General features: G+C 39.5%; 1 protein-coding gene across 1 annotated transcript; it reads left to right on the top strand.

Annotated features, from left to right (window-relative positions):
- The first annotated feature begins 9,312 nt into the window (after positions 1-9,312).
- On the top strand, positions 9,313-12,060 carry REG3G (regenerating family member 3 gamma). The gene is made up of 6 exons (XM_050755242.1): positions 9,313-9,724; position 9,974; positions 10,262-10,380; positions 10,584-10,721; positions 11,358-11,484; positions 11,765-12,060. Exons 1-6 carry the CDS (start codon positions 9,650-9,652, stop codon positions 11,830-11,832), a joined length of 528 nt encoding a protein of 175 aa, XP_050611199.1. The 5' UTR covers positions 9,313-9,649; the 3' UTR covers positions 11,833-12,060.
- The last annotated feature ends 2,127 nt before the right edge of the window (positions 12,061-14,187 follow it).

Below are 14,187 nucleotides of genomic sequence, written 5' to 3'. Positions count from 1 at the left end.
AACTAGAGTTTGAGATGACATAAGCAGAATTCATAGGCACAATCAGTAGGAGAGTGAGCTAGAACGTGAACTTCGGAATGACCAGATGTAAAAGGCCCATGTCTTTTACCTCATGCTGTGCTACGAAGGTCAATGTTTGCCTTTGATTCTCGGAAGAATCTCGAAATACTTTATCACCAACGAACTAGAGAAAAGTTAAATGACTTGTCCGGTCTTGCACAACCAGAAACTCTTAGAGCTAATATTTAAAACCATTTATGACCTCAAAGCTCAGTTATTTGTTCTTCTCCAAAACTGTGCTGTGGGTATGAATGAGTCTGCTCTCCGAGAAAACAGCATCATACCCATGGCCTCCCGTCATTTGCTGGTGAGAAGTGTTTCTGAATATGCTGTTAAATAGAAGACCCACGGCCATTCTGTTGCTGCATTCCTGACCTTATTTAGTGAAAGAAAGGGCCTTACCACTTTGTTTAAAACGTATATAAAGTACATAACCAGGGGGATAAAAACCACTTAGTTTATCACAAACCACCCCCATGTGAGAGGATTAAAACCCAGTTTAGAGTATCGCCAAGATATTGCTTATGGTAGAGAGAGGGGTGATTAATGATTAGAGTCTATGATTTCAGGATCTCTATTTTTGCTTTGAGCTTAAGCCAAGAACACCACAGTAAGCACATTCTGCTAAATAATTCAAACACTTGGAGCTTTTCCTGCTGCTTTCTGTATTTGAAGGCAATATCCCTGACCACCTCTCAGTCCCCCTTAGTAGTGATAAACTGTGAGTCATATCCTCTGCAGAGAAGAAAGCTTTATTGATTCATGCAACCCCCTGAATGTTGAGTACCTGCATTTAAGAGCCAGGTGGGGTAAAAGGTCAGATTCTTGACTGTCCTCAAACCAGATGTGTTAAGCTGTAGGAGGCTAGGGAACAAATGTACAAGGATGCAAGGTTCTATTGCTATTTCCCCTTAATACAACAGAGTAAGTGGAGCTGTCCACTGCCTTTCATTTAATGGGAAAACATAAATGTTCAACACAACAAGTTTCACTTAAAATTTTATATAGAAAAAATTGTTTTGAAGGAGGTAGAAGATAATTTCAGTTCTCTTGCTGACCTTGAATATGTCAAGAGTTTTTTAAATGTGTATTACAAGGTATAAAACTCCAAGCCCAAGAGGTCTAATAAGAATACAATGAAACTTGAGATATAAGCATGTTGAAGAGAGAGATGTTACTACCATCCATATGCATGTTCATGGATACATCATAGTTTCCCCAAAGTATTTCTACATCATTGGTCTCACCAGATTCTCCTACTATACCCTTAAACTAGAAAGGGTAAATATTTAGTTGAAGTAAATCCTCAGGTCCCTCATGACCTTAGAAGAAATTATTCTTACCATACGGTTGGCCTATTCAGCTTGCCTGAGTTTCAGTCTTGGTTTTAGGATTTTCAGTTGAGTTTTGCAGGGGAGCATAGGCTAGTTTTGAAAATCTATCCTTTATGACTCTGACAACAAGACTGTTGATATTTCCTTGTATTGTCTCAGATCCCCTAAACACGACACAAATTTCTGAGCACCACTGTGGCTCCCAAGCTTGACATACATCCTCAATCCATCCCCTTGGAGAAAGACAGCTGTATTTGATGGACTTGGGTTTGTACCCATTCCTTGGATTTATTGTCATGAATTTGAGTTTGTTCTGTGCCCTTTAGGCATGCTGATTTTCTCACCTTCCCACTTCAGAGAATTTCCTAGGATATACTGCAATCAGGCTCTTGTATTACCTAGAGCTAGCACAACTGAGATAAAAGATACCACCTAAAAAACACTTGAAACATGTTAATTCTTACAGAGAAAAAACACCATTCTAAACCTATGTCCCCATACACATGCACCTAAATTCACACATGTGGGTATATACATATACCCAAGAAATCACAACCACATTTTCAAGGCTCATGGTTCAACTACAGACAAAAATGACTTGGAGCAATTCTTATTTGCTCTCAAAAATTAATTAGACCAACATACCATGCGGTAAATATATTTGTATAAAATGACATTTAAACTTTACATGAGGCTTAGAGAAGGTAACCAACAAATCACCTTCTAAGAATTCCATTAGTGGAAGGCAAATAAGATGTCCTAAAATTAATGAATCTATCAACTGGAGTGAAACATTCAAAAAACCTACCAAGTCAAAGAGCAATTAATTGGGTCCTTTCAGAATTTAATTCATTCCTGCTGAATGCCTGAAGAATGTTACTCAAAATGAAATAATGTGGAGTTGAGTATCAAGAACAAAGAATTCAGGAATAGAATACAGTTCTCATCCTGACTTGGTCACTAACGTACATTTTGACGTAAACTAAGTCCAGTTTCTAAATTTCTTCCTTGTAATGTGGAATGAATTAACACTACGGGATAATTTTGAGAATAAAATGATATAATGGATGATACTGACAATTTAGACATTGTATAAGTTAGAGGGAAGTTGGAGCTCACAGTATCTGAAAAACTTATAGAGAAAACGCTAACAATATCAGTCATTTTCTAGAAACAAGGAATTGATGGTATTGTACTTTGAGTAAGTAAAGAGGATCTGATAACTCCACTGATCACATTGTTTTTCTTAGTATGCATTAGGTTAATGTAGCTTAGCAAATAACTACTCTTGGCTGTTGGTTATAGAATTTCCCTGGTGTTTTCAATACCCTCCATGTAAAACAGAAATCTGATTCTCTGGGCTTAGGTCTTCTAAATGTCAGATTCATCCTAATGGCAAATTAAATATCTTAGAAAAAAACATTTCCTCTCTCATGATATCGAAGTAAACAGCCTTGCAGCAAAGGCCAAAACTCTATTTCTTTTTTATTCCCCAATCTCTTCCCTCCAGAAGAAGCCGGTAGCAGGGATTACGAGCACAGCTTTGGTGTTGGGGTTTTAAGTCCCATTCTGTTACTTTTATAGAACCATGACCAAGTTATCCTATTTCTCCACATTTTCATTTCCTTGTATGAAATATGAGGGCAAGCATAGCTGTCTCATAATGATGAGATAATTTATGTAGATCTCTTAGCACAATGCCTGGCACAAAATTAGTGCTGAATAAATGGTAGTTATAATTGGATGAGCTCCTCAAAATATTAGTCTGACAATTCTCTGGTAACACTTACTTTATGATTAAAGTGATTTCCTAAATTTGTAACAACTGAATACCTTCTTAAAAAGAAATATATTGCACTTAAGTATATATAGACAATGGAAAAGGCTGGACAAATATTGTTTGCTTGATGTGCCCCAGTGAATACTGTTGAAGGTTAAGGTTAACAAACAGAACAAAATGATTGGAACTAATAGGGAAGCTACAGAAATGATTCAGAAGAGTCACTTCACTGTAACTTTCATCTGCAGATCTGTTGTTCTGTTGTTCCACTGAAAATTATTGTCTATTTTGGAGCTACCAGGCACTGCATATAATATTATTATTCGCTGTTACTTACTGTGTGATCATATGTGCTAGGCACAATGCTTAATGATATCCATGCACTATTTTATTTAATTTCTACTATAACCCTGTGAAATAGGGCTATTTGATTTGAGAGCCCAAATCCATAATCACTATTGCCTTCCACTGACCTACTGTGTAGGTTGGCATGAGGCCCGGTGTACATGAGAATGGATATCAGAAGGCCCAGCGGAACATCACGAATAGAGTAAAGACAGCACCACAACCTTAAAGCATTCCTATTATCTCAGATAATTTATGACCTAGGAATCTTACTGGCAAGCCCAACCCAGTACTCCCCTCCACCCCACCTACCTGGGTTCCCTGCCCTGGCTGAGTCACCTAGCTCCAAGTATTTCTGAGTGCTGGAACCGGCACTTTCCCCTATATCCCCAGAGAGCATTGCCCCCTTGAATCTGTCTTAGGAGCATTCTGTCTCTTGATGAGACACACTGCTCTACCTTGGCACTCCCCAGTTGTCTTGGATCAACCCCAGCTTGAGACATGCCACTTCTTTTCTGCCTACAGCTGATTTTAACATGTCTTGTTGCTTTACTTCCCTTGCCTAATTTTCACACTAGTGTCCCCCATTTTGCTCCGGCCTTGACTCCTGGTCTTCCCTTCAATTACAATGAGATTTTGTTGATGTCTTCACCCCTAAGCAACGACAATTGATCTATGAAACATAAAGGGAAGAGGAGGAGGGACGTGAGTAGAGGAACGCCTTCAATGTGACATGTTGTGTTTTGAGAAGTATTTTCTATAAAATTCCCTCTTTTTCCTTGTTGTTCTCACTTCAGGTCATGAAATGTGAGGCTCAAGGAGCAAAGTGTCTTTACTCTAAGTTCCTAACTTCAGCTAACCCACAAGATCCGGTATCTTGAGAGACCTCAGATTATATGTCCTGTCTTCCTCCTGCTCTTGATTCTATTTTTTCTTTTACTGTTAGTAAACCGGTCTCTCAAGATTAGCCATGAGAGCACTCTCCTTCATAGAACTTATTTCTGCATTGACCTGTGGTCTCTATTCTGCTCCTTGATTTAAATCAAATTCCAGTGTCTTAAGTATATAAGTTCCAACTGGACTCAAATTAGTCCCTAAATTAAAAAGAAGTTAGAAACAGAAAACAGCCCTCAAATTCTACTAATTTTGAAAGATTTTCTGAAGGAATGTGTTTTTTTAGTGAACAGATTCTTCCTTGGTAACTTATCATATATATGCCAATTGCCACATTAAGTCCTTTCTGCGAAGTGCTCTTTCTTCTAAAGACTCATAGGGAATAAGCTCACAGAGCTTAACAAATAATCATTCTTTGAATAAAGTTATTCAATCTAAAATGCTAGGTTATGATTCTTTAAGCATTTATGCACATATGCAAAGAGAGCTTAGTCAATGTGTTTCCATTTCAGAAACAAGTTGTTTCTAATAGCCAATACAAAAGAATAAGAGTGAAAAATTCTCTGTAATGGCTCAATTTCCAGACTGTTTTATAATAGTTTACTTTTTCCAAAGCTTGCTCACGAATAAACTGTCTGATACAATAAGAAGATGGCCTTCCCAAAGGTTGGCTGAGATTTAAATACGGAAGCAGTAACTGTTTTCCAGGAAATCTCTTAACCCACATTCATAATATGCCAGCATTCTGATCAATAATAGGAAAATTATAGAATATATCTCAGTGTTCTCTTCGTCCAACATCATCATTGGAAAATTAAGAAACACAGGTCCAGGGGGAATAAAGTCACCTACTCAAAATAACAGATTTAATGAAAGAAATAAAATTAAAAGTGAAGTCTTATCAGCCCGTAACATTTTGAGGTTAAAAGCAGCTAATTGCTAAAATCATTGTGAATGAACATATTAATTTATTAAATAAGTATTATTGGGGGTTTAATGTGCTAGGTCCTGAGAATACAAACTCTCGCTTGATCAACAGAGTATAATGGAAATAGCATTATATTGTTTCATGACCTAGCCCAAAAGGACCAGCAGCTTCTGCTTTGCCCTCTTGGAGCCCTGACCAACAATAAAGAAGTTCTACTATCCTGACACCTCCATGCTGTAAGAAGTTCAAGGCACAGGGCCACTGCATTGTAATTCTCTTTAGCAGTCCCAGCTCAGCTCTCAGGCAATAACCAGATCAACCGATGTGCATGTGTGTAATCATCTTTGAAGACCTGTCCATTTGATGCTTCATATGACTCCAGTTCCAGCCATTATATGCAACTGCATGATTCCCAAGGGAGAACCACCCAGACAATCCTAATCACCTCACAGAACCATGAGAAGTAATAACAAACTCTTTTATGCCACTAACCTTGGGATAGTTTTTTTGTACCAATATGAAATCAGAAGAGTAGATAATGGAGAAATCATCAGTAAAGTTTGAAGGGGAGCGTAATGATAAATTCATATTCATTACTGATCATTTTGAATAGGTAGGGCCATAGAGTCAGTAACAGAAGATAAACACCCTGTCTTCTGCTCCCACCATATATTCAAGTTTATCTGAAATTTGAGGACTACTGGACAAAATTGAGTGAAGTTCCTCCTCCTGTGTACAAGTGGCATTATGGAGATTCAAAATGGTCTACTAGGAGGAAGGGAGAAAGGGCCAAGCCCTTGACTATTAAAGTACCAGTTTCGAATTCTGATAGCCAGCTATTAAGATGGCCCCCAAGCAAACCTCCTGCATTCACGGTTGGGCAAAATCATCTGAAAACACAGTACACTGTGGAGTATCAACTGTTTACTTTCGAGATGATATTGCCACAGGGCAGTGCTTGCTGCGTATGCTGAGGCATCATGAGAGAGTACCGTACTGCATATTGCTAGCCCAGTAAAAGATCAATATTCAAAATCTGAAATAAGGTTTCTAGGAAATGCATATCACTTTCCCACCATAATACGGTAGAAAAAATTGTAAGTAGAACTATCATAAATCAGAGACCATCTGTGTAGGGAAAAGTAACCTCTTCAGGGTATTGAATCTGTCTCTCCAAAACATGATATATTTCTTCATATATTAAATCCTTCATTAAAGTTTAAAAAGTTTTATGTGGTCTTGACTATTTTTGTTGGATATATTTCCAGATCCTTCATATTTTTCTTACTATTAAAAACAGTATATTTCTTAAAAATACCGTTTCTAACTCTATTGTTGGAATATAAACATTCATTTGAGATTTATATGTTGATCTCACATTCTTCTTGTTTACTAAACTTATCCATTAATTCTAATAATTAATTTGAAGAGTCTCCTGGGTTTTCTATGGAGACAGCGTGTCATATGCAAGTAGTGACAATTTAATTTACTCTTACCCTGTTTAAATTTTTTTTTATTTTCTAAGTGTACTTTCTATCACACCGTATTGTTAAATAGAATCAATGAGGGTGGTACATTTGTACATTTCTGATTTTTTAAGGAAGTCTTTTCAGTATTTTACTTTTCAGTCTCTATAGATTTCTTTACTGTGTTAAAGCTATTCCTGTCTCTTGTTTCTAAGACTTCTTTTCAGTTACTAATAGGTTTTGAATTTCACTTAATGATTTTGTTGTTTTAAAATGACTGTATTTTTTTCTCTTTTAATTTCTGAACTTGGAAATTGCATTAATAGTTGATCATAATAAACTATCATTACATTTCCAAGATTAACTCTTCCTTCTCTTCATTTATTAGACACAACAATGAATATTCAATTTGTTTTGTGTTTTGTTCAAGAACTTTGCATCTTTGTTCTTGAGTCAGATTGTCCTTCAAATTTCTTTCTCACAATCGCCCTGGATTTTTCTTTTTCTCAAAAATTTCCCCCGATATTTTAGATAAAAACCCAAAGACAGTAGTGTTATGATTCATTATGTACCTACCACCAAGCAACAACTATCATGACCTCAAGGCCTCTCTTGTTTTACCTGTCTCTCTCTTTCTTTATCTCTATCATGGTAGATTATTTTGAAGTAAATCTTGAATAACCGTTTCATCTGTAAGTATTGTGCTATGTATCTTAAATGATAAGGATATTTTAAATAATATTATTTCAGTATTATAATTACATCTGAACATGATATAGTCCCTTAACATTATCAAATGCTCACTTTTACCCAATTGTTTTATATTTTTTATTTAATTTGTTCAAATCAAGATCCAAACATGGTTCACACATTTTATTTGATTGATATATTTTTCACATGTTAAGAGTGACATGTTGTTTTATTTCCTTAAATTCACTTGCTGGGGAAATGTACTTATTTGTCCTGTAGAATTTCCCACCTTCTAAATTTTGCTAATGGTATTCCTATGTTGTAATATAATACTGTCTCCATGTCCTATATTTTCTGGAAATTGCCAGCTAGATGTTAACCAGAGGTCTCAAACTGGTTTGATCTCAGGACACTTTTACACCCTTAAAAGTATTGAGGATGCTAGAAAAAAATTTTTGTTCATGTGAGCTATTGATATTTATAATAATACATATTAAAAGAGAAAAGTTAAAAATATTCATTTACTAACTCACTTTGATCTTTTCTGAAAACACGTTAACAAAATACCAATATGTCAATAAGTAAAGTTTGTCTTGGTTTATTTTTCAAGTAAAAATGGTGTTCCATGAAATAGTGAATTAAAACTCAGTATTACAAATTATTTCCCTCAAGACAACCATTATACTTTAGCATGTCAGCTTTCCATCTAGTCATACAGAATATTCTCTCTAGATGTATTCAAGGGTTGAGATTTACTGAAGCCAATTCACTACTCTGATTCATCAAGTTCAAGGGCATTTTCAAGTAAAAATGCCTGTATTTTGTTTCTTGCAAGTACGTGGATATGAGCAATACAATTTGGTGCCACTGCCTTGATTAATGTTAAAGCACCAGAACTTCTATCCACCATTTCTTTTGTCTCATCAGTGCAAATGTCAACATAGCAAAAGTGACAAACAACACTTTAGTATAACTATGACAATTATAATTGCACAGCCACTCCGAACAGGCCCTGAAGACCCCCATTCGTGTGTAGATCACAGTCTAAGAATGCTACTCTGAGGTATCAAACTGCCACTTCAGAAATACAATAAACCAACGAACTATCTCTTGGTCTTCTCACACAAAGGTAGCTGGGAGGCAAATATATTTAACTGCTGTTCCATAAGACCCTGACTTGCCTAATGACTCATGAGATTATTTCAAGCTACTTTTACATCTTGCTGCAAAGTTGAAGTAGCAACTCTGAACCAGTGCTGCTTCTTCTGGTTTCTATTCTTTCTTTATTTCGACTAATACATTGTCTTTGCCAAAACATATAATTTTAATGCCCACCCAATTTTTGTTTATTAATTTATTTTAAATGTTACTAGATAAGGTATAAAGAAATTCATATGTATGCCTATAGAAGTGAGTTCCTGGCAGGTTGATTGATCAAAAGCGAACTTTTGACATTTCTCATAACTATGTAATATCATAATATTTTCTAAACTATGTAATACCAGACTCACAAGACTGCCTTTATTCCCTTAAGTTTCTCAGAAGAAGATATCTGGAAGAGGGTGGGAAAAGTGCAAACTTCAACTGTTTGTGGGGAATGTGCTGGTCTGCTACAGAGAAAAAGGCAACATCTCTGACAATTCCCAGACTTTGCCAGGAGGAGTCTCCTCCCCTTGGCATTATCTTTTGAACTAATGCCAAGCCCTCCCCATGACCCCTGTCCCGCCTACATATTGCCATTATTCACTCCAATGACCATCCTTGAGATCCTCTTATTAAAAAAACCCAGTCTTTCCTGACCAGACAAACCATACCATATCCCACCAGAGAGGTAAAGGGGAGCTGAGAGAAGATGAGACCCAGGGAGGGGCTACTGCACACGATACAGGAGAATGCATGGGAGGTTCCCTTCCTCAGGGAGCACAAGAACTCTGAGACTCAGCAAGGCTGTCCTGGGAGGGCTCGGGGATGGGAGAGTACACAGATTCCAACTCATTCAGAACTGTAGAAGACGATGGATGTGACCAAGATCACTTTAGTCCTAGGGGACTAGACAAGGAAAAAGACATGAGGCTGTAGGGTATCTGTGTGTTCTCCCACTGACCACGCTTCCTTTAGGGACTCCTGACTACCTCCTCAAGTCACAGACACCATGTTGCCTCCCATGGCCCTGCCCAGCTTATCTTGGATGCTGCTTTCCTACTTCGTGCTCCTGTCTCACTTCAAGGTGAGATTGCTCTGCCTCTAGCACAGGGTTTCCTATGAATCTTCAGAGCCAAGAAGAGGAGGAAGGCTCCTGTGTGTCACATGGGTAATGACGTAGTGTCTAATGTACCTGCCTGCAGTTCCTGCATCATCACTCCTTCCTTCAGGTTAACTTGCAGTGGGAGGCTCCACGGTAGTCCACTAACAGTGGAATGAGATGGCTTCCATTTAGTCAGTGGACTCCAATATAGACTGGTGAGAAAGTGTGGAGGGTCAGTAATGAGATGTGGGGAGGGACAATGACTGGAGGACCCAGTGTAGAGACAGCCCAGAGTGAGGAGAGTATTGAATGGTTGAATAAGGGGAAAGGGTAATAAGAGACTAGATGGTGCCCCATTTACTATTTTGAGATAAAGAACTTCTGAAAACACAAGGGAAGATTAAGGGGTGTCAGGAATGTGGTCTTCCTCCCCAAGGGCAGACCTAGATATTCCCCAAGGTCATCTTCCACCTCAACCCCCACTCTTCATTTTACCCTCTCCCTCCTCTTCCACCTCAGGTGAAGAACCCCAGAAGGAACTGCCCTCTGCGCGGATCCGCTGTCCCAAAGGCTCCAAGGCCTATGGCTCCCACTGCTATGCCTTGTTTTTGTCACCAAAATCCTGGATGGATGCAGATGTGAGTGGTTAGATGTGGGATTGGAGGTAACAGGGGAAAATCCATGCAAGTCTCAGCGGGAGGAGGATCTCCATTCAGGAGAGTTCATTGGGAATGAGGATGAACACGCTTATTTTTCACATAGTCCTCCTCCCACCTCCCTTTGTCCTGCTCTCCCCCAGCGGGTCTCAGGCTCCCTCTCATTCTCTTTGTCTCCCTCAAAGCTGACCTGCCAGAAATGGCCCTCTGGAAACCTGGTGTCTGTGCTCAGTGGGGCTGAGGGATCCTTCGTGTCCTCCCTGGTGAGGAGCATTAGTAACAGCTACTCATACATCTGGATTGGGCTCCATGACCCCACACAGGTGTGAGTATATCCTCCCCTCTCTGTTACCTCTCAAGGTGCTATTGTTGCCCAGATCCACTTCCTGTCCCCTGTCCCTGCCAGGAAGTACTTCAGGGAGCACTGGAGCTCAGATTCTGGGAGACATTTGGAAGACTAGGAAGCCCACGAGGCAGCTGAAGATCTGAATTCTGTGGAGGTCCCTAGTCTTTAAATAAAATTAATCAGACTCTTGTAAAACTTTTACATATTTCTCATGTGAATCCTTACAAATCAATTAGCTGAGCTTCAGGGAGTCTGCATCTATTATTCTGAGGGAGTTCTCAATTAAGATAGGACCAATTTTTGCTCCCCCATACAGAATAGACATTATCTTTGAGGTTCACAGGCTAATCACAAATGCTACACCAATTATTCTTCTATAAGTAACATATTACCTTGAATGATTCCAAAGGTCTTGTGTTTATTGGCTGGGATTTTCCAATAGCAATGAGGAGTTAAGGAAGCGGTTCCAGTGCAGAGGACTCTAGGGCAGCATCTGGAAGAGCAGACCAAAATCCCTGATGCTGGGGAGGAATCAGGTGTTACAGCTCAGGGGCCTTGCAAAGAGAGCTGCAATGGCCATTTTCTTCACCTGGCTGCCTCCTCTTCTTTATAGAGTTCAGAGCCTGATGGAGATGGATGGGAGTGGAGTAGCACTGATGTGATGAATTACTTTGCATGGGAGAAAAATCCCTCCACCATCTTAAACCCTGGCCACTGTGGGAGCCTGTCAAGAAGCACAGGTAAGAAACAGAAGAGCTGCCTCTTCCCAGCACTTTCCGCTCCTCATCCCCAATTTCTAGGCCTGACCTTCAGGAAATTCTTTTCAGCTAGGAAATGCAGCGTTGATGTGTCTTCTCCCATCTCCTCTCATCTCTGCTTTCTTTGAGTCTTATTCTCCTGGATTAAGAAACTGGTGAAGATGAGAAAAAAGCTTTAAATCCTAGGCTAAAACCTGGGATGCCTCTTCATTGGGTTCACAAGTTCCCCCAGCCCCATGCCTTTTATATTCTGTCTCCCTAGGATTTCTGAAGTGGAAAGATTATAATTGTGATGCAAAGTTACCCTGTGTCTGCAAGTTCAAGGACTAGGGCAGATGGGAAGTCAGCAGCCTGAGCTTGGTGTGCAGCTCATCATGCACATGAGACCAGTGTGAAGACTCACCCTGGAAGAGAATATTCTCGCCAAACTGCCCTACCTGACCACCTGGTCATGATTCTCCTTCTTTTTCCTTTTTACTCACCTTCATTTCAGGCTCCTCTCTGTCTTCCATGTCCTGAGATCTCAGAGAATAATAATAAAAATGTTACTTTATACTTGTATGCTTTTGTTTCATTCTTATAGTAAGAGCCTTTGGAAGAGGAGGGCGAAGCTGGCGGACAAAACACTGAGTCTTGGCTTCTCCCAATTTCACCCAGGCCTAAGGGGAAATTACTATGTGAATGTCCCCATCAGTGTATTTGCGATGAAGGTGTGGGCCCTGCTCAGGCAGGGTTTGTGTCATGAAGAAATGAAGACAGTGCTTCTCCACACGCTCACTGCCCACACATTGTCCCTGATGTTGTGACACAATCAGTCCTAGGGGAGTCTGACATTGCTTAAAACAGAACTTCTCAAATAATTTTCTGTGAAGGATCTTTTTTTTTCCCCCCCATTAATTTGCAATCTGTGTTGCATGGCGACTTTTATAAAATACAGTGAAAAATGAATTACTTAAACTTCTGGTTACAATGTTGACATAAAGAGCTTTGGAGCCTGCTACTCTTTTCTTTAAAACAAGAAAATCTGAATAAACTTAAAATCGACAACTTTCCTTTGGGCTAGTGAGAGAACTGAGGTAGCAGGGCAAGTTGGTACCCCAATATCTGGAAAAGCACCCAAATACGGAGAGTTGTTTACATTTCTGCTTACCTGGAGCAAAAGCCTCTAGAGCTACAAGCTGTTAGGAACACTTAAATGGTGATTTTGAAAAACTGCTGGATGTTGAGTGCAGCTTGGCATTAAGAGTGAGAAACTAGCGCCGGGCGCCGTGGCTCACGCCTGTAATCCCAGCACTTTGGGAGGCCGAGACGGGCGGATCACGAGGTCAGGAGATCGAGACCATCCTGGCTAACACGGTGAAACCCCGTCTCTACTAAAAAATACAAAAAACTAGCCGGGCGCGGTGGCGGGCGCCTGTAGTCCCAGCTACTCGGGAGGCTGAGGCAGGAGAATGGCGGGAACCCGGGAGGCGGAGCTTGCAGTGAGCTGAGATCCGGCCACTGCACTCCAGCCTGGGCGACAGAGCGAGACTCCGTCTCAAAAAAAAAAAAAAAAAAAAAAAAAGAGTGAGAAACTCATGGACATTGCACTCCTAGGAAAGCCCTCACACCTTCATGGATTTTACCTTCAGGAATCCCAACAGGTTCTCTTGGTGGAGTCACGAATAATTCTCTCATGGCTTTGGCAGGCGGAGGAGAAAAGAAATCATTTCTAAATCAGCCCAGAGCATTCTGAATAACAAAGACCTACTTCCAGGTAAAAAGACCTAATGAGCGTCTTATCAGGCCTAAGCAGCAGTGCACTGAAATCCACTCCATCTAGCCTTTCATCTTACCTAACAGAAAGAGAGTTAAGAAACATTTTTGAAAGTCATGACCCTGGGGCATAGACTCACACAAATACTGAGATTTAATCATAAAATTATATCATACTTCCCCTTGCTCAGACACTACCACATCAATAGAGATACAGTTTAATGATAATAGATCACAACTGAGGAGCTGCAAAGTACACTACTTAAGAAAGAATTATTAGGAAATGACAAAGGCAATAGGAAAGACAAAAACGGGGACACGAGAGAAATTTTAAGCCTCTTGCACTTACAGCTCTGGCAAACATTAAGCACAAACTAAATCCTAGTGAGATTAATGAAAAGTCTTATACTAAACATCTTTCACTTCAGTTATTATTACTCAATACATCAAGTGAAGCTTTCAAGAGAAACTAAAAATTTTGCTGAACAATAAGAAAAAAACATGATCTGAAGAGATAAAGCAAACATCAAAACCAGACTCAAATATGGTACAGATTTTGGAACTATTAGGAAACTTAAAATAACTATGATTGATGTGATAAGGGCCATGATGAAGAAAATGGACCATGGGAAAGAAAAGACGCATAATCTATGCAGAAAAATAGACACTGTGTAAAAGAATCAAAAGACAATGCTACACATCAAAAGCAATATAATAAAAACAAAGGAATTTTTTTTTTTAGAGACGGAGTCTCAGTCTGTCGCCCAGGCTGGAGTGCAGTGGCACAATCTCGGCTCACTGCAACCTCCACCTCCTGAGGTCAAGCAATTTTCCTGCCTCAGCCTCCTGAGTCAGTGGGAGTACAGCCACCTGTCACCACACCCAGCTAATTTTTGTATTTTTAGTAGAGACTAGGTTTCACCAGAGACC

The sequence above is a fragment of the Macaca thibetana genome, chromosome 13, assembly GCF_024542745.1.
Source record: "Macaca thibetana thibetana isolate TM-01 chromosome 13, ASM2454274v1, whole genome shotgun sequence".
Classification (NCBI taxonomy): domain Eukaryota; kingdom Metazoa; phylum Chordata; class Mammalia; order Primates; family Cercopithecidae; genus Macaca; species Macaca thibetana.
Note: the sequence above shows the minus strand (reverse complement) of the source record. Positions and strands in the feature narration are given on the sequence as shown.